The sequence below is a fragment of the Elephantulus edwardii genome, unplaced genomic scaffold, assembly GCF_000299155.1.
Source record: "Elephantulus edwardii isolate Elephantulus edwardi_28Jun2011 unplaced genomic scaffold, EleEdw1.0 scaffold00004, whole genome shotgun sequence".
In the NCBI taxonomy this organism is placed as follows: Eukaryota; Metazoa; Chordata; class Mammalia; order Macroscelidea; family Macroscelididae; genus Elephantulus; species Elephantulus edwardii.
In genome coordinates, this window is record NW_006399754.1 from 38,131,693 (window position 1) to 38,155,603 (window position 23,911).

The following is a 23,911-nucleotide window of genomic DNA, read 5'->3' on the forward strand; positions in this document are numbered from 1 at the left end:
ACCGCCCCAAGTACATTCCACTATGCAACCTTAATTGTGGACTCTTGTGATAACCATAAGACCCTATCATACATCGCTTTTAAGTTATTCGCTCCCTCATCTGTTGCGGTGCAGTATACACAATTTATCCAGTTTTTGTCAGTCTTACTGTGCTGTGTAGTATTTCAGTGTGTAGATGTACTATAGTTTTTCTATCCATTTGCTTATTGATGGCAACTTGGGTTGCTTCCATCTCTTTGTTATTGTGAATAATGCAGCAATAAACATAGGTGTGCATACATCTGTTTGAGTTATGGCTCTAGTTTCTTTAGGGTATATACCCGGTAGTGGAATTGCTGGGTCAAATCATATTCCTGTTTCCAGCTTCAGTAGTGATTGCACCATTTTACATTCCCAACTGCAGTGAATACGAGTTCCAGTTTCTCTACAACCTCACAGCATTTGTTGGTTGATACTCTGTTGAACTTAGCTATTGTTGTTAGGGTAAGATATATTTCTTTTGATTTGCATTTCTCTTATAGCTAGGGATTTTGAACATTTTCTTTTTCTTTTTTTTTTACAAACATCACTCTCAATGGAGAAATAATAAAATCATTTTCCTTGCGAACAGGGAGCAGACGGGGATGCCCATGACCACCATTTCTATTCGGTATTGTATTGGAAGTGCTTGCTAAGGAAATACTATAAGACAAGGAAATAAAAGGCATCCAGATTGGCAAAGAAATATTTAAACTGTTGCTACATGCAGATGATATGATAATGTACACAGAAAACCTGAAGGACTCAACAAAAAAAAACTGTTCGAGTTAGCCAGCCAGTTTAGTAGAATGGCATGATATAAGATCAATATGCCAAAACCAGTGGGATTCTTCTACAGTAACATAGAGAACTCAGAGAAGGAAACCAAGAAAGCAATGCCATTTACAATAGCCAACCACAAATTCAGATACTTCGGAGTGAACCTAACTAGAGATACAAAAGACCTATGCAAAGAAAACTATAGAACATTTCTGTGAGAAACAATAAAAGACCTAAAAAAACATTTTAAAATATGACCCGTTCATGGATAAGAAGACTCAGTATTGTGAAAATGACAATTCTACCAAAAGCAATCTACATGTTCGATACAATCCCAATACAAAATTCCTTTTTCAAGGAGATTGAAAAGGATATTGTCAAGTTTATTTGGAGAGGCAAGAGACCCCGAATTAGCAAAACATTTTAGAGAAACAAAAATGAAGTGAGAGGCATAGCACTCTCTGACCTCAAAACCTACTACACAGCAGTTGTAACCAAAACAGCATGTTACTGGTACAATGACAGGCATATAGACCAATGGAACCAAAGTTAGAACCCAGAAAGAGACCCAGCTATCTATGGTCAATTGATATTTGACAAGGAAATAAAACTTATAAAAGGGGAAAGTGAACATTTCTTCTTGTGTTTGTTTGCCATATGAATTTCTTCTTTGGTAAAGTGTCTGTTTAGATCCTGTGCCCATTTTGTGATTGTGTTTTTACTTTTTTTGCTGTTAAGGTGCTGGAATATTCTATACATTTTTAGATATAAGTCTTTTATCAAATATATCATTGCCAAATACTTTTCCCCAATCTATGGGTTTCCTTCTTACCCTTTTGCAGAAGTTTTGTGATGTTCTTAGAAGGTCTCATTCATCCATTTATGCTCTCCAGGTTATAGATTTTTCATTATTCTTGGACGACTGTTCATTTTGTGGATTAGGTCTTTTACTAGAGTTATTTCTTGCATTTCTCTGATGAATTTTGTACTCTTTTGTTTTCTAGGTCCCTTGTCCACTTTGAGTGTTTTTTGTTTTTTAATAAGGTGTAAAGTGTAGGTCTTGCTTAACGTTTTCTGCAGATGGTCTTAATTTCCATTTTTAATTTTTTTACTTCATAACTCCTTCATTAAATATTTGGTGACTAGATAAAAATTTCCTACTATGACCTGGGCCCGTTGGAGTCTCCCTCCACCCTGGAAGTTAGCTGGCTGGCTGACGTCTCGGTGGCAGTCTCGTCTTGGTGGCACAGTCAAGGGAAGTTTCTGGGGTCCTTTTGTTGAGTGTCACTGTTATGACCCTTGGCAAAGACCAAGGCTGAGGCCTGCTTGACAGTGTGACTTTAAAATTCTGTAGGATTTAACTATTAATTTTAGAAGAATATTCTTGTTAAAGACACAGCAGTCATTTGTCTATTTGCTATACCGAACAACTTGCAGTGGCTGTGATGCTGAACCCTACTCCATAGTCGCGTCAGATACCATAATGGTTATCCATTATGTATAGTGTTTGGATGAGCTTCCAATTGATTCATGTTGGGAAGCAGGAGTGGTATCCAATTCCTAGTCTAGATGGCTCTGGAAACTTGACAAACTCTCTTATAAATGTACAGAAATGTTGTTAATTAAAGAACAGAGTTCAGGTCTTTTGTGCAAAGGTTATTCTGAGTCATATTCGACTCGACAACACTTAAACACCACTAAATGAGACTAATGAAGTTATATCTGGAAGAACATTCTTCCACTTTGCACATCACTCTTTGTTAATGTGCTGTATGAAATAACCTGGGTTTGCTGTGATGCTGAACTTTGTGCCATGGGGATGTCAAATACCATAATGGCTTCCCTCTATGGACAGTGTTTGGTGGAGTTCCCAGTTGTAAAACAGGTTGGGAATCAGTAGTGGCATCCACTTTCTAAACCACATGCCTCTGGAAACTATGACACGGAGAGACAACAAGATCTAAGGAAAGGCATTAGGTCTTTTGTTCATAGAGTTACTATGAGTCAGCCTTGACTCGATGGCAATCAACAACAATGACTATGACCTGGGTTCTTGAGATAGAAATGAATTTAATATTTCTGGAATGAAATTTTCTAGTGGAACATTGTCAATTTTTGGATATACTTGCACTTAAAAACAAGGAATGGTATATGCTAAAAAATTAAATTCTGATTATTATGAGACAGCAAAAAGTAAAAATGTCATTTTACCAGGATCTTGAGAAAGGCCTTTCGTAGCACTGTGAGCTGAGTGGGAGCCTAGAAGTAGTACTGACTGGGCTCAAGCATCCTTGAGGGCTTCCTGGAGGAGGTGTGTCCCAGAAGGGGAGCAGAATAGGGCCCATCCGTACTCCACACAGTCACACCATACTTGTCTGGCGTGTTGAGGACAGTTGGTAGGGAGCTATAATGATCATGGGAACAGCAGCATTTCATGAGGCTGAATCAGTCCGTAGAGCAAACCAGGTTGAGTCTAAATTGTATTCAAGATCTTTGTTTTCAAACTGTCATTCAATGCCCTCAGGTTAATTCAGGCTCAGAACCTCGAGATTCTTTCCTGCTGATGATCATAAAAGGAATGGATCAGGTTTGTATTCTTTTACTGGATTTACTCAGTCAGTATGCTGAAGAAATAACCTGATGGTCAACTCTATGAAGAAGAATAGAATCAGACTGTGGGGAAGAAATCATTACCTACCTGTGATACGCAGGCGGCACAACCTCATTTACTGAAAGCAAAGCTGTGAAGCACTTCCTGATGAAGTGCAGTAACTCTAGCCTTTAGTGCGCATTCCATGTTGTGATGAAAACACATCCTGACACCTGGCTTAGTAAACAGTGTCATGATACAGAGGAAAAACAGCACTGAAGCTGCCAAGAATTTCATTTACCTGAATCTACAGTGAACACCCATGGATGCCGCACTCAAAATCATTTGTATGTTGCATTGGACAGATGTGCTGTGAAGCAGTAGCAGGACCGAGGAGCTCCTGACCCAAGCTCGCCTGTGTTTTGATTGTCCAGTAGACGTGTGAAAGGGGGCCAGTGACTAAGGAAGCCTAAAGGAGAGACCTTTGGTGGTTGTCCATCGGATGTGATGCTGCTAACCTCTCCGGCAGTTCGAGTCCTCCAGTGCACCTTCTAAACGTGATAGGGTCGGTCCTTGCTGGCAAAGGCCGAGGATCCCTGGCAGAGTGTTTCCCCTCAGTCAGATGGGTTTGACACAGTGACTTGACCAATGGGCCCGAGCACATAGTCCCGATGAGGGTGGCAGTGGACAGGGCAAGTTCATCAGGTCGCTGTGAGGTAGAGGCCTTGAGCTCACTTAATCACAACCACAAACACAGTAGGGGCTTGCTGTAAGTCCGAGCTGACGCATTGACAGTGAGGGTTTGGGGTATGAATATGCATGTGAGTGCTGGGTAATGAGGGGCAAAGACTGAAGATAAACTGATGCGTTTGAGTTCTGGTGATGGCAAAGAATCTGAACTGTATGATAGAGAATGAACAGATGTGCCTTGGAAGGAGTGTTGCTGGGATGCTTCTTAGAAGTGAGAATAGTAAAAATGTCTTTTCTGTTCTTTGGACGTTTTCAGTGGGGACATTCCCTGGAGAAGGAGACCATACATTGGAAAGCAGAGGCATAGTGGAGAAGAGGAAGACTGTAGTGAGATGGACTGAAACTGAGATTGCAGCAGTGCCCTCGCCCTACTGTTGAGAGGCATTTCCACGATTATAACAGTGAACAAGTTAAAACATCCAGCTTTCATCATCAACAACAAAATACAGGACCTGCGCAGAACGAGAAGGAACTGCCTTCCTTAGGAGAAAGCCAGCCAGTAGGAGCCGCCCTGAGGAAGAACAGCTCTTCCAGACTAAAAACCAGGGATTTTAAGGACATGAAATAACTAAAGGACACTCTTGTAAAGATTTCAATGTGTGGGAATGACATATCCTTAATGGAAATGTTTAATAGAGATGAAAATTGTTAATATTCAAAACCAACTGGAAACAAATTAATAACCTGGAGCAGAAAATGAAATCATTGCAATGAAGTCACCAGAGATCTCCGTAGAAAACCGGTGCTGTCAGAGGAGATGGGCCATTGTCTTCCACACAGACTGCTGAAGAGCGTTCTCGCCAAGGAAGAGGAAAACGACCTGAGGCAAGATGACTGAGTGGAAGAGCACTTCGGCCACCTGAGGGGCACTGTCCGTCGGGACAGCATCCAGGCAGTGGGAGCATCTGGGAAGAGGAGAGGGACACGTGCAAAAAAGGCACTTGATAGACACTCTCCCAGGTGAACACCCCTGGGTGTGTCATGGCAGAGAGTGCAGCCAAGGAACCTGCTCACCTTGTCCTGGATCTCGACTGCAAACTGGGTCGGTTAGGGCGTGTTCTGTGGTGGGAAAGGATCCCTGCCACAGAAGGGTGAGCACAGGGATGCTAACTGAGAGCTCGGGGGTTTGAAGTCACCAACTTTTCTGAGGACGTGATCGTGCAGTCTGGCCCTGTAAAGGTTTACCGCCACAGCACCGTGTGTGCCACTTTCACTCTACTGTAGGGTCACTTCTGAGATGCAGTTGATTTAGCACTGGGGCTTTGGTGTGTTTTAGTACCTTTATTGAACTCCTAAAGTTTTGCAGCATCCATACATTCAGTATAGCATAGAAAATTTTAAGTTGTTGTTTTTATGTGCTATCGAGTCACCTGCAACTCATAGTGACCCTATGTACAGTAGCTCTGAAGCCTCTCCTGTCCTGAGCCAGTCTCACTGACTCTTACACACACCTCCATTGCCCCAGTTACTGTATCAATCAGCTCATCCATGATTGTCATCCTTTGCCTTTTCCTTCCACCTTTCCAAGCATGATGTCCTCCTCCAAGGGTCTGTCCATCCTGGCCACATGCCAGTATGTGAGATGGAGCTTCACAATGCTAGTCTCCAAGGAGAAATTTGGTTTCACCCTCTCCTGGATGAACCTGTTTGTTTTCTTGGTGGTCCATGTTCAAGAGTCTTGTCCAGCACTACAATTAGAAGACATCGATTCTTCTCTTAATCTTTAGTCATTGTCCAGTTCTCTGATGCATAACAAGTAATTGTGAAGACTGTGGCTGGGATTAGGTGCACCTTGGTCTCCAGATTGACATCATTGCTTTTCAGTACTCTGGAGAGGTCCCTGACAGCAGATTTTCCCAGTGCAATTTGTCTTTTGATTTCCTGGTTGCTGGCGCCAATAGTATTGATTGCGGAGCCGAGCAAGCTGTAACTGTCAATAATCTCAGTCTTTTCTCCATCTATCATGGTGCTGCCAATTGACCCACTCCTGAGAATCTTTGTCTTCTTGATGTCGAGCTTCAGTACATACTGAAGGCTGCAGGCCTTGACCTTCTGCAGCAAGCGCTTGAGGTCCTCCTCAGTTTCAGCAAGCACAGTTTTGTAATCTGCATAATGTAGGTTGCTGATGAGTCTTCCTCTAATCTTGATGCCACACTCCTCTTCACAAAGCCCAGCTTTCCAAATGATCTGTTCTGCATATAGATTGAAAAGGTATGGAGACAGGATGCATCCCTGTTGCACTCCTTTCCTGATATTGAACCATTCAGTGTTTCCTTACTGTGTTCTGAGGACTGCTTTCTGGTCCCAGTGTTGTTGTTCTTCTTATGTCACCTGCAACTCACAGCAGTCCTATGTCCAACAGCCCTAAACCCTGCTCTGTCCTGTGCCAATCTTACTGTCTCCTACATACCTATCTCCATTACCCCAGTCACTGAATCAACCCGTTTCATCCAGGGTATTCCTCTCCTGCGCTGTCCCTCCACCCTCCCAAGCATGTCCTCTTTAAGAACTGATCCCATCTTGCAGCATGTCCAAAGTATGTCAGACAGAGCTTCAGAATCCTTGCTTCCAAGAAGTAGCCTAGCTTCACCCTCTCCAAGATGAACTTGTTTTTCTCTTAGCAGTCCATGGTATACTCAGTACTCTTCAGCACCACAGCTCAAAGGCATCAATTTTCCTTCTGTCATCCCTAGTCATTGTCCAACTTTCTAGTGCATAGCAAGTAATTACAAAGACCGTGGCCTGGATTGGGTGCACCTTAGTCTCCAGACTGACATTGTTGCTCCTCAGTACCTTGGGGAGGTCTCTGACAGCATCTTTCCCAGTACAGTTCATCTTTTAATTTACTGACTGCTCTATTGGCCTAATGGCAAGAAGCTGAGCCACAATCCCGAAGGCATGTGGTTCAAATCTGCCAGCTGTTCCACAGAAGGGTGGGCAGTCTCCTCCCATGAGATTAACCGCCTCTGAAAATCCACGGTGGCTGTGGGTTCCGACTCAAAGGTCCGAGTATAGGTTTCACATGAGCACAATCAAGTGTTCTGGGATTCCCATTCTCCTCAAGGTTAGCCACAATGTGTTCTGGTCGACACCGTCAAATGCCTTCGCATAGTCAATGAAATACAAATAGATATTCCTCTGGTGCTCTCTGCTTTCTGCCAAGATCCATCTGACATTGGCGACAATGTCTCTAGTGTCACGACCTCTTCTAAAACCAGCTTGTTATTTCCAGTAGTTCTCTGTCAATACACTGTTCCAGTAGTTTCTGGATAATCTTCAGCAGGATTTTGCTAGTATGTGTATTAGTAATATTATTCGATAATTTACACACTCTGCTGGATCACCTTTGTTGGAATGGGAATAATTACAGATCTCTTCCAGTCAGTTGTTTAAAAGTGGGCATGTATAAATATTGCATATAGTGTCTCAGTGCAGTGTCATTTTTCTTCTGTATACCCTGACATTTAATAATTATTTTAAATCTTATTATGAATGACTCCTCTTTGAAGTCAAGGTTAATTTTTACATATTTCTATTTACTTGGCATTTATAATTTAATAGACAGAAATATGCAAATTAGCTGCAGCTTTATCTCGTCTATTGTCATCTGCAGTGAGGTGCTCTACCTCATGGTACTGTTGGAAGAACAAATGCTAAATCTGGGTGTAAGTTTTAGTTACATACAAACTAGTATCTCTTCTGTCTGTTGAAAAGATCTTCTGTATGCTTCTTTCATGTTGTTGCTTATTAGTTTGGGAAATAGCAATTTGATTCATTTACTAGGCAGGACATACAGAAACATTTTGTAAATCTGTGTAGAATGGGAGTTTCGGAGGAAGAGCTGTGACAGATGAGGTCACCATGTGAACATCATGCCGTCTGTTGAGCTTTGTTCCTTATTTTCCCCAACCTAGAGTAGATGAACTCTGGCTCTGGGAAGACCAGGAGGGAGAGAAATGCATCTGGCATCCAACTGCCTGCCTTTACAGGCTTAAGAGCACGTGGGCTGGTCGCGTTTCTCTTTTGTTAACAGACATAGCATATCGCTACAGAAACTGAGGAGCACTATTGAAAAGTTACAAGGTTTCTGTCATTGATAATAACTTGTGCCGATGCAATCAGTTATACTTTCTCTAGTATTCCAGCTCAACTTCCTATTCAAATGACGTGGGTTCAGCCCTCAAAGAGCTTCTGCGTCACCAGGAAGCATTCTGGAAACAGATTAAGTTATCTTAGCTGAAAGTTATATAATAGCTGGGAGAACTTTTGTCCAAGATCTTAATTCATAGTGAAGAATTAAAAGGAGAGTTTTATAACCCCTGATGGATACTTTCTGTGCACTGTGAGAGGTTTTGTACTGTGTGTAGGGTCACTATGAATCAGAGCCATTCAGCGACACTTAACAGCAGCATTAAGATTGGCATTCTTTCTACTTCTACAACATGATCACAGGATAGAGTTTACACAATACATTTACATGAGTAGAATTTAATATTGCAATATTGAAAGTATTGCTTCGTTTTTAAAAGTTTTCATTTATAAATTGCAGCAAAATAAAAATTAAAATCTTTATATATTCTGCAAATATTTTGACAGGCATCACTGGAAAATATTTTAAGATTATACTATAATACATAGTATAGAATAGAAAGGAAAAAATATTTTGTTTGTAATAAAAATGAGTGGGGTAGCTTGTAAGAACAAGTGAAAGGTGGTAGCTTTCTCCTGTGTTTGGTTGCTGAGGAAATTCTTTCCCTCTCACACAGCTTTATGGTCTTTAAACATATTCTGTGGCCCTTCCTGTGAGACACACCATAAGTAAAAGTACATGTTCTTCTTTATTAATCCTTTAAGAATAAGTCAAAGCTGAGACTCTGGTCCATATTTCTGAGTCAGCCACATTCACACTGAATGCTGGACTTGATCAGATTCTCTGGGGTAATGAAGCACTGGAGAAGTCATTTACCATGCTGGTAACCATGACAATGGAATCCTTTGTTGTTGCACTTGATGTTTTGTCCCTGCTCTGTGTCCTCTCTCCTGTTTGTCATAGAGTTGTCACACTGCTGTTTTATTTCCTCTTGGTCTTTCTGCCACAATGTGTGACAGTAATCTCATCTGTCTCTTAAGAGCAGGGAAACCGCCTCAGCCATCCGTCTTCTCATCTATAAATAGACAGTTTTTCAGTAGCTTTCAAATCTCCAGCTAGTACCTCAGTGTCAGGTATCCTTAAAACATGATTAGACTTCTCTTGACCTATAAAAACATCCCAGAGATCATGAAAATGATCATCCTTCTTACAGTTGGAAACAAATGTGGATCTCTTTTCGTCCATCAGCTACACACTGTCTTCTGAATTTCCTGGAGTATTCTGTGAACACGTCCAGAGTTACATCTGTCATTTGCAAATTGTCAATTGGTATCCCATCAGTTCCTGGGGCCTTATTTTTTATCTATACTTTTAGTGCCGCTTGAATTTCTTCCTTCATTATTATTAGCTCTTGATTTTGTGATACTTCCTGAAATATTTCAGTGTCGGCCAATTCTTTTTGGTAAAGTGTGTATCCTCTGTCTTCTTTTGATGTTTTCTGGATCAGTCAAGCTTTTACCTATAGCATCCCTAAGAATTGCAACTGAAAGTTTGAATTTGTTTTTCAGTTCTTTCAGCTTAGGAAATGCTGAGTGAGTTTTTGGTCTGTTATTTCTAGGTCTCTGCGCATTCTGTTAGTTCACTTGTCTTCCTGAGCTGCTTTCTGAAATGTTCTGTTCATCTCTTTTATTTCAGCATTTCTTCCGTTTGTTTTCACTTTTTGATGTTCTAAAGCAATTTTCAGTGTCTCTTTTGACATCCATTTAGGTTCATTTTCTTTCTGTCTTTGGAATGACCTTTTGTTCTCTTAATGTCATCCCACAATTCAGCTCGCCATTCTTAAGATGACTTTTCAATTCAGATGGGGTAGACTCAAGGTCTTTTTATTCTTGTGGACTTGTTTTAATTTTCTTCAGTCTTAGTTTTAGCACTCACTTGTTACATGAGTGCCATCAAGTCACCTGTGACCTGTCCTAGCTTGAGCCAGTCACACAGTCTCTGACACACCTGTCCCTGTTACCCCAGTCACTGTGTCAGTGTCAGTACCAATCCATCTTGTCCATAGTCTTCCTCTCCTATGTTGTTTCTCCACTCTTCCAAGCATGATGCCCTTCTTCAAGGACTAGTCCTTCCTGGTAATATGCCCAAAGTATGTGAGACAAAGCTTTAAAATCCTTGCCTTCAGAGACCAACTTGGTTTCACCCTCTGTAGGACAGACCTGTTTGTTCTCTTGACAGTCCGTAGTATGTTCAGTATTTTTCTCCAGCACCATAACTCAAAGGCGTCAGCTCTTTGCCATCCCTATTCATTGTCCAGCTCTCTGATGTATGGCAAGTAATTGCGAAGACATGTGAGTAATGAGTGATCTTTTGCATAGTCAGCACCTGGCTTGGTTTTGACTGCTGATGTTGAGATTCTCCAGTGATTTCTTGCACAAATGCAGTCAGTCTGATTTGTATGCGGTCTGTCTGATGAAGTCCTGTGGAAAGTCACCACATCTCAGCAGTTAGTGATGGCAGGGCAGGATCTTTGACTTCTCTCTTTTCTTTGCTTAGTTTGCCAGTCTCTTCTCTCTCTTAGTCATCTGGACTTTGGAATTTCCAGGGCATCTTAGTTTTACTATCTCTCATTCACATTACTGTTTTCACTTAAGTCTTAATCTTTGTCACATGACTTTCTTAAAATAAAAATCTCCTAACTAGAATCCTCACCTCTTATGTTTTTCCTTCTCTGGTCCTTGGAGAGGGCCATCATGTTTGGGAGAGTGGAGGGACGGCGCAGGAGAGGAAGACCCTTGATGAGATGGATCAATTCTGTGGTGGAGTGGTGGGAATGAATGTGTTTGAGACGGTGAGGTTGGCACAGGATAGAACAGCGTTTAGGGCTCTTGTACATAGGGTCGCTATGAGTTGCAAGTGACTCGATGGCACATAACAACAAGAAGTCACTTTCAAGGTGGTTCTTAAATAGTGTTAACCAAAAGGTCACCAGTTGAAATCACCCAGCCAGTGTGTCGGAGGAAGATGCCGCAGTGTGCTTTCGTCCAGAGCTGCAGCTGGGGAGCCAGTCAGGGGGTCTGCACTGTCCCTGAGGGTCTCCACAAGTCAAGCCAGTACAGTATCGCTGCTGTGGTTTTGGAGTTTCAGTTCTTTGTCACTGTTAAGACTGTCTCCCTTCTGAACCTAATTGGGCATTTATTATACTTTTAAATTGTGGGGCTAATACAGAATAAATCTCTTCTGTTTTTCATGATTGCTCATGCAGTGTGTGAATATTATCACTACATCAATATTCTCATCTGTCAACTCTAATGTCTGAGACCGAACAGAGAGCTGAACCTTGATAACAATGTTACGTGCTGTCAAAAGGAAGCTGACGCAGAGCTGACCCTCCAGCAGGATTTTAAAGACAGTGAAAGGCACATGGTTCGGGTCCACCAACTGCCCTGCAGGAGAAGCATGGGCAGTCTCTTCCTGAGCCGTTTTCTGCCTCTGAAAGCCCACCGTAAGGCCAGCTGAGTCAGTTCCCTGTCACTGCTACAGAACAATGAAAACTTGACCTGGAGGAGGAAGACTACAGTCTGACATTGACTTGTGAAATAGTTCTAATATTAGTTAATGTAGGTGAATGTGGAATATTGGGAAGATTCAATATCTTCAAGTTATTTATTCCAAAATTAACATGTGAATTTAATTTACACCTAAAGAAAGGACATAGAAAAAGAAATGAAGGTGGTTTATTTCTTTTGAAAACTTGACAAACTTATTCTGGGAATGATATGAAAAAGATGATAGATGTATATCCCCATCAAGTTTGAATGTGATGACGTTAATCTGTCTTCTGGAAATGAGTAGAACATTGTGGTGGACGGTGCTCAGAGATGTCGACACCTCTGTTACTACAGGAGTCTTCACCCCATGGCCAATAGTTTAGTATGTGTGTACAGATTGCAAACCTGTTCTGATCTTCCCTCCACTAGTAGACCTACAATAAGATGCATCTGATTCAGGACATGGGGTTTTCAGTCACTTGCTGTGCATCTGATATCTGAATAATGAGTCCAGATGACAGAGAATCATTGATGTGTTTAAGCTGTGGTGTTGGTAAAGAGTACTGAACACCCCATGGACTGCCAAAAGAACCAACAGGAGAAAGGCCATCTCGAATACTCCTTGGAGAGGAGAATGGCAAAGCTTTGTCTCCCGTATTTATTATGAGCATATTTCTGGGAGAGGCTGTTCCTTGGAGAGAAACATCATGCTTAGAAACGTGGAGGGACAGTGACGGAGAAGAAATCTCAACCAGATGGCTTGACACGGTGGCGGCAGCAGTGGCTTGAGTGTGCCTGAGACAGCGAGCGTGGGACAGGGTTCAGATCTGCTGTTCCTGGGGCTGCTCTGAGTTGTGCTGGGCTTGGCAGCAACCCTCCACCAATAATAGTATCATCTAAACAGTGTCTGGCATTGTTTCCATGGAGAGTTCACAGGAACTGTGTTTGAGGGCTTTGCTAAAATGTGGAGAGTCCATTGCTCTGCTTGGTACTCTCCTGATTTCTTGTCAAAAGAAATTTTCTAAACAAGCAAGAAATGTAAGAATGGCTTGTAGAGTTTACACATCTTAAAGTTTGGAATACATCTACAAGTAATTTAGTCTTACTTTATTTTACAAAGGGCAATAGAAGATAAAACAGTACAAATAATCCACATTGAGTATCTACATCAGGCAGTTACTGCTGAAACTTTATGGATATTATTTTAGTATTTCCTTCTTTTCTTTGACTTGACTCTGTTAAGAGTTCTGCTTATTGTCATATAACTACTGAGGAAATTTCAACTTAATTTAAATAAACTTTTTAATGTTACCACTTAGTGTTAGATAACAATTTATTATATGTCAAATTTCATTACTTTGACTTTGAATAATTGGATTTTATATTAATTTAATATTTTAACTATTGATAGAATTTCTTGAAAATATGTAGGTATTTTAATATATCATTTGAAATGGCATGCATAGAATATGTGTATGAATATATAAATATGCTTGATTTGTGTTTTCAGACAATAAATAATATTTATTCACAAAGGAAGAACATTATTATCCCAAAATCATTGCTCTTAAGTGACACATCCAGGCCTTTCACATTCTTGAGCAGCATTGTTTTCTTATTACAACCCTGATTCCTTTGACTTATGTCCCATTATTTGGCCTGCTCGCCATCTTAACGCCGTCTTTGGGATTGTTTTCTATGTATGGAATTTCAAGTGGTATATGGAAATATTTTCTATTAAGAACCATCTAGTTTATTATTGCTTACTGAAGTACAAAAGTCACAAATTTGGCTTTATAGTTTTAAGGAAACAACTATTCGAGAACTCCCGAATTCCCCCTGCATGCTTGTCTGGGAGCTAACAGCAGGCGTAGAGGAGGGTTCATCCAGGGGATGATTTGTGAGTGGCTGTAAAGCGTTCTTATGAAAACTGTACTCTGGTGCTTTTCAATGCATCATCTGATAGGGTAGGTGATCTGCAAAGAAGCTGCTTTCCTGGCAGTGTAGACAGCTGCCACGTGCTAAGTGGTCTGTGGTGTGCACGGGCAGGGTCTGTGTCTCGCCCTGTGTTTTCTGTGTTCTGTGATGTGAGTCTAGTGGGTAAGAGCAGAGAGTGCCCACTTCTGAAGCTTTTTCAGCCATGCTTCTTTCACATTACAGAAACACCTGCTTCATTTCCTGAGACAATAAAGGAGAAAGAGCCCCCGACCACTGGTGAAGACATTCAGCTGGAAAGTTCAATCCCTCACACAGATCCGGGCATCGGAGAGGAGCAAGTGGCCAGCCTCCTGAATGGTGCAGACCTGGGGCCCAGCACTGGTCCTGATGCCATGGGTGGGCTCTTGTCCACATTGTCTTCTGAAGTGAAGCAGTCACAGGAGAGCTTAGCTGAGCATCACAGCGAGAGTTTGAAGCCCGCCCCATCCATCTCCAGCATCAGCCAGACCAAAGGCATTAATGTCAAGGAGATCCTCAAGAGTCTCGTCGCTGCCCCAGTGGACGCAACAGATTGTGGTCCTGAGCCCATCCCATACCCAGACCCATCGCTCAAGAGGGAAGCGCAAGCCATTCTTCCTATGCAGTTCCATTCCTTTGACAGGTGGGTACTGCGTTCCTGTTCACCAGGTGGGAGACTCCGAAGGAAAGCCCCGCAGTGCCAGCATTGACGCTGCTTCCAGCAGTGGCATGAGCAGTGGGGGTTGAGGCTGGCCCATGATTGGTCAAGGTTTTACCCTATTGTATATGGGCTCCCTCTGAGTCAGCGTTGAGTTAATGGCACCTGATAACAGTGATACAAAGCTTTTCAAGAGATCTGGAAGTGTCCTATTTTGTCAGGGGCCTTCTAGACAGTTCTGGCTTTGTGAACACCATCCACACCCCTGCCCAGCCAGATGGTCACGTTGTGAGGCACACCCATAGTCATATTATGGGAGGGAGCACGGAATATTGAGAGTAGAGAAATTGGGCTGTTGTAATCATCCTCAGGGGATTCCAGTCTATTTTAGAAGTCAGTTTACTTGTTTCATGGAGAAAATAGATTGCATCTCTCAAGCTCTTCTGGCACTGAAAATACCTTGTGTTACTAGAAAAATTTTTACTATTTATTGGAGCCTAAGTCCCTTACTTTAAGTAGTAGGATCAAAATTTAAGATTTTAGTGCAAGTATATGGAAAGGGTAGAAAATTCTCTGTGCCCCTCTCCTTGTGAGCTTTCTTGGCACCAGCACGAAAGCCATATTTTGACATATATTAGGCAGTCAACATTGCTGGAAGGTGTCTTAGCCTTCCATATATAGATGTGTACTGTGTAAGTCCCTTCAGGCAGGATGTGACTAGATTTTCCCATGGGCCTCTATGGGTTGCTTTGGTTTACTTTTTTTCTTTTAACTTAGAGGGAAGCAGCTGCCTCTTTTTGCCTTTCTCCCTACTGGTTTCAAAGACCCAGGAGCACTGGGTCTTGGGTGCCATACAAGCAGGCGAGGCAGAGGGCATGACCGTGGCCATGGAGCAGGTGGTGATGGTGTGCCTGTGGGGTCCATGCTGTGCCTGCTGCTCAGGGGGCGGGCCCTGTCCAGACACTCCTCAGGCAGCAGCAGCAGATGAGGACCCCATGGTCTCGCTGTGGCGTCCACGTGATGTCCACACCATGGAACGCCCTGTTTGACACAGCATACCACACACCTGCACTCAGAATATGCTTTCACTTCTCTGCATTCACTTGTTGTACAGAACATTTTACATCATGCATCTGCATTCTTTATCTTTTCCAAAGTCCAGTCAGTGAAAATGGTAGTTCACAAAAACAGAATAAAGCGATATATTTTAGAATTAAAACATGTTAAACTGCCCTTTCCTCTGTGTGTATGTGTGTGTGGATGTTGTAAATAAGTTGAAGTGATTGACAAGCAAGTGCTTTCTGTTTTAGAGAGAAGTTTAAGTTGAAAAATCATCTTTAAAAATTTTAAATAATATGCAATACATACAAAGTGTGTATTGCATATTGCTTTCCCAAAATTAGCCAGACTATTGTGTACAAAGCAGAGATGGGACGATCCCAGCGTCCCGGAGTGGATATGTGCCAGCCACACCTTTTCTTCTTCTTTTTTTTTTTTAGATTTCTGTCTATTTTATTCTTCTTAGTACACAGAGCTAAATATACACAGATACTAAGTAACTGTACAAGAGATATATGGGAATGTACAAGAAGTGAATACCACTGCCTGTTTAACATTTAATTTCTACTTGTATCCTACTTGGCAATCTGGAAAGTTGTCAACTAGATACTAGATAATCCTGTTTATGAAATGAGTGTCAATCATAGGTATTCTTAAAGCAATAAATATTGTGTATTGTCATTTTCTAGTCTGTCTGTGGCCTCTAATTATGTGAGTTAGTATTTTGGTTGCTATATTAGCAGAAAAAGAAAAAGCAAAAAAACAGAGGTAGTCTCTGGTTTTATGTAAAATACAATCTTATTTTACTTGGTGTTAGATGCCGTCAGGTCAGCTGTGACTCACTGTGACCCTATGAACAGTGGGTCTGAATCTTGTTCTGTACCGTGCCATTCTCATCAGCTCTGATCTACTTGAACCTGTTGACAGTCATTGTGTCATTGTGTCGTTGTATCTTTTTAGAGAGGGCCTTTCTCTGTTTTACTGACCTTTCCAAGCATGATGTCTTTGTCCAAAGACTGCCGCCTGCCCCAACAATATACCCAAAGTATGTGAGATGGAGTTTCACCATCCTTGTCGTCAAGGAGGAACCTGTTTTCACTTTCTGTAGGACAGACCTGTTTGTTCTCTCGGAAGTCCATGAGATAGTCCATATTCTTTTCCAGTCAGAGGCATTGATTCTTCTGTCATCCTTATTCACAGTCCAACTTTCAAATGCATATCAAGTCGTTGAAAAGGCCATGGCTTGGATCAAGTGCACCTTAGTCTTTAAGCTGACATTGTTGCTCTTGATCACTTTTAGAGAGGCCTTGACAGATTTTCCCAGTGCAGCACATCTTTTTGTGTGTGTGTGCTTTTTTAAAAAATAAAACAAACAATAAAATTATTATCCATTTCAATGGAAATTTACAGAAACTTTGGATTTCCATTCATTCATTGTTGTACTTTTCTCCCCTACCAGCCCTCCCCCCTAGTACACTACCCTCTTGGAAAAGTAAAAGAAAAATTCTTTCATTGTTTTACAAACCCTCCCCCAGGTCCACTCCACTATGCAGCCTTCGCTCTTGGACTCCTGTCATGACAAAAAATATATAATAACATCCCTTTTAAACAGTTTTCTCCCTCATCTGTTTCAATGCAGTATACATTATTGAACCCATCTTTCTCAGTCTCCTCTCAACCCCAAGGTCAGTCCTGTTTTATAACACTGGCACCATGTAGTATTTGTCCTTTTGTGACTGAGATACTTCACTCAGCATAATGTGCTCCAGGGTCACCCATTTTGAATAACATTTCATGAGTTCCTTGTTTTTCAGAGCAGTGTAGTATTCCATTGATTGAATATACCACAGCTTCTCTATCCATTCATTTGTTGATTGATGGGCACAGCCACACCTTTTCAGAGAGGCCTTGTGATCTTTTGCTTTCTCAGATGTAATTAGAAATTGTCCCATTACCATTAGCCAGTGTCCAGCAGCTGTTTTGTAAAAATCCGTTGTGAAGTCGAGTGGTATTAGCTGCTAGATGGCATGTAAAGATACTCACTTTCTCCTTGTGAACCCACATTTGATGGAGAAGCAGAGGGATAAAGAGGTTTGCAGAGAATTGTAAAAAGAAAGGGAGACTGTATGCAGATTTTTGAAAAAGTCTTCTGGTCTATTAAGTGTTTACTTACCCCATCCTGGGAAGGTTCTCCCGCGTTGTCTGGTGACTCCAGCTCAGTGTTTGCCCACAGGTGTACATGTGTGCGGGCAAGCCCAGGCCTTTCTGTCTCCACATTACCACGAAGTAACTGTCACAGGAACGGAATTACAGGCTTTACGGTTTTAAATTACAAATTTCAGTTTTCCTAAAATGCAAAATTATAAACACTGAGAATGAGTGATTAGCTTTTAAAGCATTCAAATGAAATAAAGATTAAGATAAATGTTTTGGTTTGATTACCTTTAGAAAATGTGGGGGTTTTGTTTATTTCATGAAAACTTAAGAAAATACTCACCTGAGTACTACTGTTCCTAGATACTCAAACTTTACTATATTTTGATGAATATAGCTTTTTAAAGAATAAGAACTGAAACTTCTGCAAAGTCCTGGTAGCAAAATGCATGGGGGCAAGGATCATGTTTCTAGGTTGTGTTAGTGGAAACGGAACGCGGAGCACAAGGCATCGTGCGGTCCTTTTTAGGAAGAGAGGATCCGTGCGGTAATATATGCAGTCGCTCAAGTACTATCAGATGTAAATGATGAGGTGATATTGATGAACGAGGGGATTGGGGTCCCAAGGGCGCGGATGACGGATTGAGCAGAAGCGGCCTCGCACAGCACACAAGTCAAGCCTGGCCCCTTCACTGCTCACAGCCGTAATGGGAGATGGCAGTCTGAAATGAGTTGCCACGGCAAAGAGTATTATTTTTGAAATGCTTTCACACAAATCGCCAGGCACTGCATACAACTTAGTTTCATGCTTTAATGTCATCAGGAGGCACAAATTGGTGTGTCTAATTGTTTGCCACCTGCCAGCAAAATGAGCTGCCAGCCAGACAGCCGGGCTTGATTGTCTGGCAGCCAGTCAATAGATTGAGAGTGACAACATCAAAAATGTAACTGCAAACTTGGGGGCCCCTGTCTCCCTGGCACCAAGACAACTGCATCTCCCCAGTATGTTCTCAGCAGTGCCCCACCATTTGCCTTCTCTGTTTTAAGGTAATTGCAATTGCATCATGAGGTGTATAAACACAGACCCAGAGCACCACAGTCAGGAGCAAGTCATGGCTTGTCTTTTGACATTAGATGGGGTCCCAGGCGACAGGCTTGAGATTTCAAGTCACAACCGTTCCAGACCTAGAATCGTAGTGGAGCTTCCTCCGCCAGTGATGGATTTCTCAGCCGTGGCTTTGGCTGGGAAGAGCTCTTTATGTGTTGTTCGTCTCTTTGTGACGAAGTCATGCTTTCAAGTCAGAGCCACAGGATGGTCACCTTCCTTTCCTGGCCTCAGAGATCTGCTGGGAACAAGCTAACAAAGCTCTCTCTCTCTCCAAGTCGAGACAGTCTCGGTTGCCAGCTGGGTACTGACTTCCTCAAAGAGCTGCCCTGCCCTGAGCTCTGAGAACTTGGGTGCCCTGGCACTAACTCCACCATGCTGGCTGTGGTGCGTGTGACTTGTCATTCCATAAACTGCAACATCAAATGATATAAATGTTTAGACTTGACCAAAATAAACCTTTTTGATGTATAATTTTTCATCAGAAAGTATTGTCTAAATTTCTACGTATGTAGGAAATGCCGGTTTTCTTTCCATTTCCCCAGTTATCTGTGCACACTTAAATATCCATCTCGCCTTCCCCTGAGAGCCCTCACACATGTTTATTTATGAAGTGTGTGTCCTGGTAGTACTGGGATCAGCTGGTATTCTCCTGGAGCAGAGAGGTACTCCACTTTTGATTTTTACCCGGAGTACCACAGAAAATTAAGAAACTGTAACACATCTGCAGATGTACACTTTCTGGGAGGCTAAGGGGAAATGTCTTTATGGTTTTATTTCTCACAGTTTCTATGGTTCTAGGCTTACTGTTTACAGAATTCCCAGAGGCATGTTGTTTGGGAAGTGGATTTCTCGGTTCTTTTGTTCATAGGCTCACTATGAGTCATGCTCGATTCGACAGCAGTCAACAAAAACAACTGGCTTACTGTTACTTTTAATATATTAGTAACTAGCTTTTTGATAGACAAAATGCTTCTCTATGGAAAAGCTAATTAAGCTATATTTTAAACTAAAAGTTCCATTGATGCACATCTTTTGAGAATTTGTTGTATAAATTGGTAATTTAGTACACTCTTCATTTCCTTGAGTTTTCTGCTCTTTCCTCAGTTTAGAGAAAAGAGAAAAAGCAGCGGAAACCTCCTTCTTCGTGCATGTAAGTGTGGTTCATAAACTGCTTTTGAAGACTAGGACCTCACAATAGCTTATAATGTGTTGCTCCTTTAGAAGAGACCCCCGCCTTCCGCAGCCTGCACTTCACCCTGTTCCCTGATACTCCTCTGCGTCTGTTTGCTTATGGGATTCTGTGTACCACGTTGAGGCGAAGCTCATGTGGATTTTCTCCCAAACTGCTAATGAGCTTCCTCTAAGTATTTCATTCTTTGTTAAAGAATATGTTGAAATAAGATCGTTCTTGTAAATAATGATTTTTTTTCAGTCTAAGATTGAAAAAAAAATCCATTTAAATAGTCGTTATTTAGCTAACTAAAGAATGAGCTGCGAGGGATATTGCTTTCTAATTTCATGAGGTTTTTAATGTTGGCTTTAATGAATATAATAAGTTAAGAATTCTGGTGACTTAGAGATAATGAGTTACACTGCCAGCCCACAGGCACACGGTTCGAATCCTGCAGCTGCTCCATAGGAGAAAGATAGGACATACCCTCCTGTATGATTTACTGCCTCTGAGAACCCCCGGAGGGTCATCCATGCATCAGCAGTACACAACAACAACAACAATAAATAAAAAATACAGTAATCATCTTGCTTCATTTCTTCAATTTAGAATTAAGTAAAAATAGGAGAAATTGTAATTACTCCTGACATCTCCCTTTTTACAGGTTTGTAAATGTTTAAAGTGTTTTTATTAAGTAGTTTATACAATGAACAAGTTAAAGTACACCAAATTGAGTGAACATCTGCCAACTTTTGTGTGTCTCAGCCTCTGTTAATTCCTGCCCGTTTGTGTCCATTGTGGCCCAAGATGGTGGCTTTCTTCCTGTTAGCAAGTAGAGATGGTTGATCAAGTTGAATAATATGTCTTGTTGTTTTCTTTTAAACTCTTTTTTTAACTACTATGGTGAAAACATGCTCACTGACACTTCTGCTCACACAGCAACTCCGCATTTCCTACTCAGGAGCATCTGCCGTCTTTCCCTAGCATGTGCAGCCATCGTGTTCTCCGAGCGGTTCCACCAGGAGAAACATGGCTGTGCCCTGGGCAAGCTTTCATCTTACCCTAGTCCAGCCTGAAGCAGCAGCCAAGTCCTTCTGAACTTTTTCCTGTTTGTGGTCTAGAATGTCATACAAAATGGATAAGGAGTAAAGATGAAACCATTAGGGAAATAATTTAGTGATTTCCAAGGAGTTGTAACAAATGTAACAAACCCAGTAACAAATTGAGTTCCTTAGAAGTTTTAGTTGCTTCCTTCAACATAAATGTTTACCATGTATATAGGGCTTGGTAAGGTAAAAATTAATGAGAACTGGCTGCTAATACTAAGTCTGTCTCTAACTGGTTATATTACCTTGATCCCTAATCTATAAAAGATTAATAAAGGCTGAGTCTGATGGCTGGTGATGCTGCAGGACCCAGGGAAGCTGCTCTCCCCACAGCGCCCCCTCACTTAGGCGTGGGGGTCTCCCTGGATTCCCTCTGCAGCTCCTGACTACCTCACTGTGCCCAAGCATTTTGGGTTTCCTCCTTCAAATTTATCTTCCAGATTTATGCCAGAGACATTGAAAAAATGCTAAACTGATGATGATTCTGTGGTCCTTTCTTCTTCCTGACCCTCACAGGAGGGAGTCCTCAGGTGGGTCAAGAGCATTCTCACTGTCTTAGACAATAGGATCGGGATGCCATCTCTTCTGCGTTTGCCCGGATTTATCAATGTTTCTGCCAGGGTAGTAAGTTTGGACTCCTGACCTTCTGTGTCTTCTTCCTCCTCTTGGCTAATTTAGCTTCTCCTCTGAGATTCGGCCTGTCCATCCCTAGCGCTGATAATTACAGAACCATCACATGACACAGTCTGCTGTATATGCTTCACGTCCCGCTAGGGTGTAGGGCTTGCTGTCCGTCCTTTTGCAGTTACTAATCTTGTTGGTGAGTTGTGTTCCTGGGACCTGTCAGTATGCAATAAGTATTAAAAGAAAGAAAAAAGGGAGAAGGATCTTGTTGTTGTTATATGGTGTCGAGACAGTCAACTGAGCCCTGACCTTCCAGAGGACATTCAGAGGCTCCGAGTCACATGAGAAGCTTCATGCATGGAGCAGCTGGGGCTTCAAACCACCTGGCTCTGCATTGACAGTGCAGCTGCTGACCGCTACGCCGCCCGAGCCCTTGTTCTTGCTTCTTGTTTGGTGCCATGGAAGCAAGTGTGACTCAGAGCAACCCTGTGATCAGCAACATTGCAGCGTGTCTTACTGCCCTGTCCTTCCCATCCCCAGACACGTGAGCGCATCGCTGCAATCACTGGTCCCATTCGTCTTTCTGAGGTCTCTATCCCCATCGCTGATCCTCGTCCTCTCCAAGCATGATCCCCTTCTCCTCGCAGCAGCCTCTCCCAACAACATGCCGCACGTGTGTCAAGTGAAGCTTCACCATCGTTGCCTCCAAGGTTCAATCTGGTGGCACCTTCTCCAAGACATACCTGTTTGTTCTTAGGATATTCAGTACTCTGCTCCAACACTACAACTCAGACATTGATTCTTCTGTCATCCTTATTCATTGTCCAGCTTTCAGATGCATAGCAGGTGATTGGAAAAACCAGGGCTTGATTCAGGCATATCCATTAGATAAAGTATGGAAATATCCAGAAAGAGATATTGAATAGTGGGTTGGTTTTTTTGTTGTTGTTTTTTACTTTAGCATGAAATAAATACTTTAGTCATACAAAAATTTTAAGTAATCCTAAAATTGAGAATGATGTTGTTGTGTAGTGTTAAGTTGGAACGGACACCTGGCTGCCCTCCAGCAGGTTGTCAGAGGCAGTAAATTGTACGAGAGGAGAATGCCCGTCTTTTTTCGTGGAACCGCTTGTGTCTTTGAAGCACAGATGTTTTGGTCGGCAACTCAGCTCCTTCCCACTTGCTTCCATCTTAACCCTGAAGCTTAGATGGTTTTTTAGGGGGAGAAAGAGAAAAAAAGCTTTGGAGAAAATGTTGGTATTAATGAAATTGAATCCATAGATTTACTTAAGAATGAGCCATGAAGTAGTTTTCTTTAACTTGGGTTTTTATGTGGGAAAATTATAAAGAGTGGAGTTATTCGCAAGGCCTGAGTCTAGTTGGCTGTCCGTCACTGTCTTCAGGCAGCACATTAGGACTTACTGCAGCTCAGACACTTATCTTCTAGGTAAATAAATTCAGGGAGGGTTGGGTAAAGTCTGGAAGCTATTTGTGAAATGAAGCATGCAATGATGTGAACTTTGAGAAGAGTGCAACTGCCCTACAGGAAAATGCAGATGCTTACTACAGAATTTTAAAAGACACACAGCCTTCTCCAACAGGGTCAAAAGGGAATCCACAGACTGAGAAAAAAAATATTTGACAATGACTAGATAAACAACCCAATTGAGAAAGGGATACAGGATATGAACAGACACTTCACCAAAGAAGATATTCAGATGGCAAACAGACACATGAAGAAATGTTCAAAATCCCTAGCTCCAAGAGAGATGCAAATCAAAACAGCTATGAGATATCATCTCACCCCAGTAGAATAACACAATTGAACAGAGCAATAAATAGCAAATGCTGGCGAGTTTGTGGAGAAACTAGAACCCTTATTCACTGTTGGTGGGAGTGTAAAATGGTGTAACCACTATGGAAGGCAGTATGGCGCGTTCTCAAAAAGTTACAAATAGAAATACCATTTGACCCTGCAATTCCACAACTGGGAATATACCCCAAAGAAACCATAACTGCCACCCAAGCAGATAGATGCACATCCATGTTTATCGTGACTTTGTTCACGATAGCAAAGAGCTGGAAACAAACTAAGTGCCCATCAAGAAATGAAAGGATAGAAAAGCTCTAGTATCTGGTGGCCTAGTGGTAAGGAGCTGCAACTACAATCCCAGAGGCTCATGGTTCGAATCCACCAGCTGCTCTGCCAGGGAAGGAGGGACAATCTCCTCCTGTACCAGTCAGATCTGATTTGACGGTACACTCACACAAAAATAATAAAATAAAAATTAAAAAA

At 41.9% G+C, this 23,911-nt stretch overlaps 1 protein-coding gene across 1 annotated transcript in view; it reads left to right on the forward strand.

The window, feature by feature from the left end:
• NBEA (neurobeachin) overlaps positions 1-23,911 on the forward strand; it is a 924,058-nt gene that overhangs the window by 348,410 nt on the left and 551,737 nt on the right. The window contains exon 34 of the mRNA XM_006879639.1: positions 13,940-14,378. Within this exon, the coding sequence (XP_006879701.1) occupies positions 13,940-14,378 (439 nt within the window). The remainder of the gene's footprint in view (positions 1-13,939; positions 14,379-23,911) is intronic.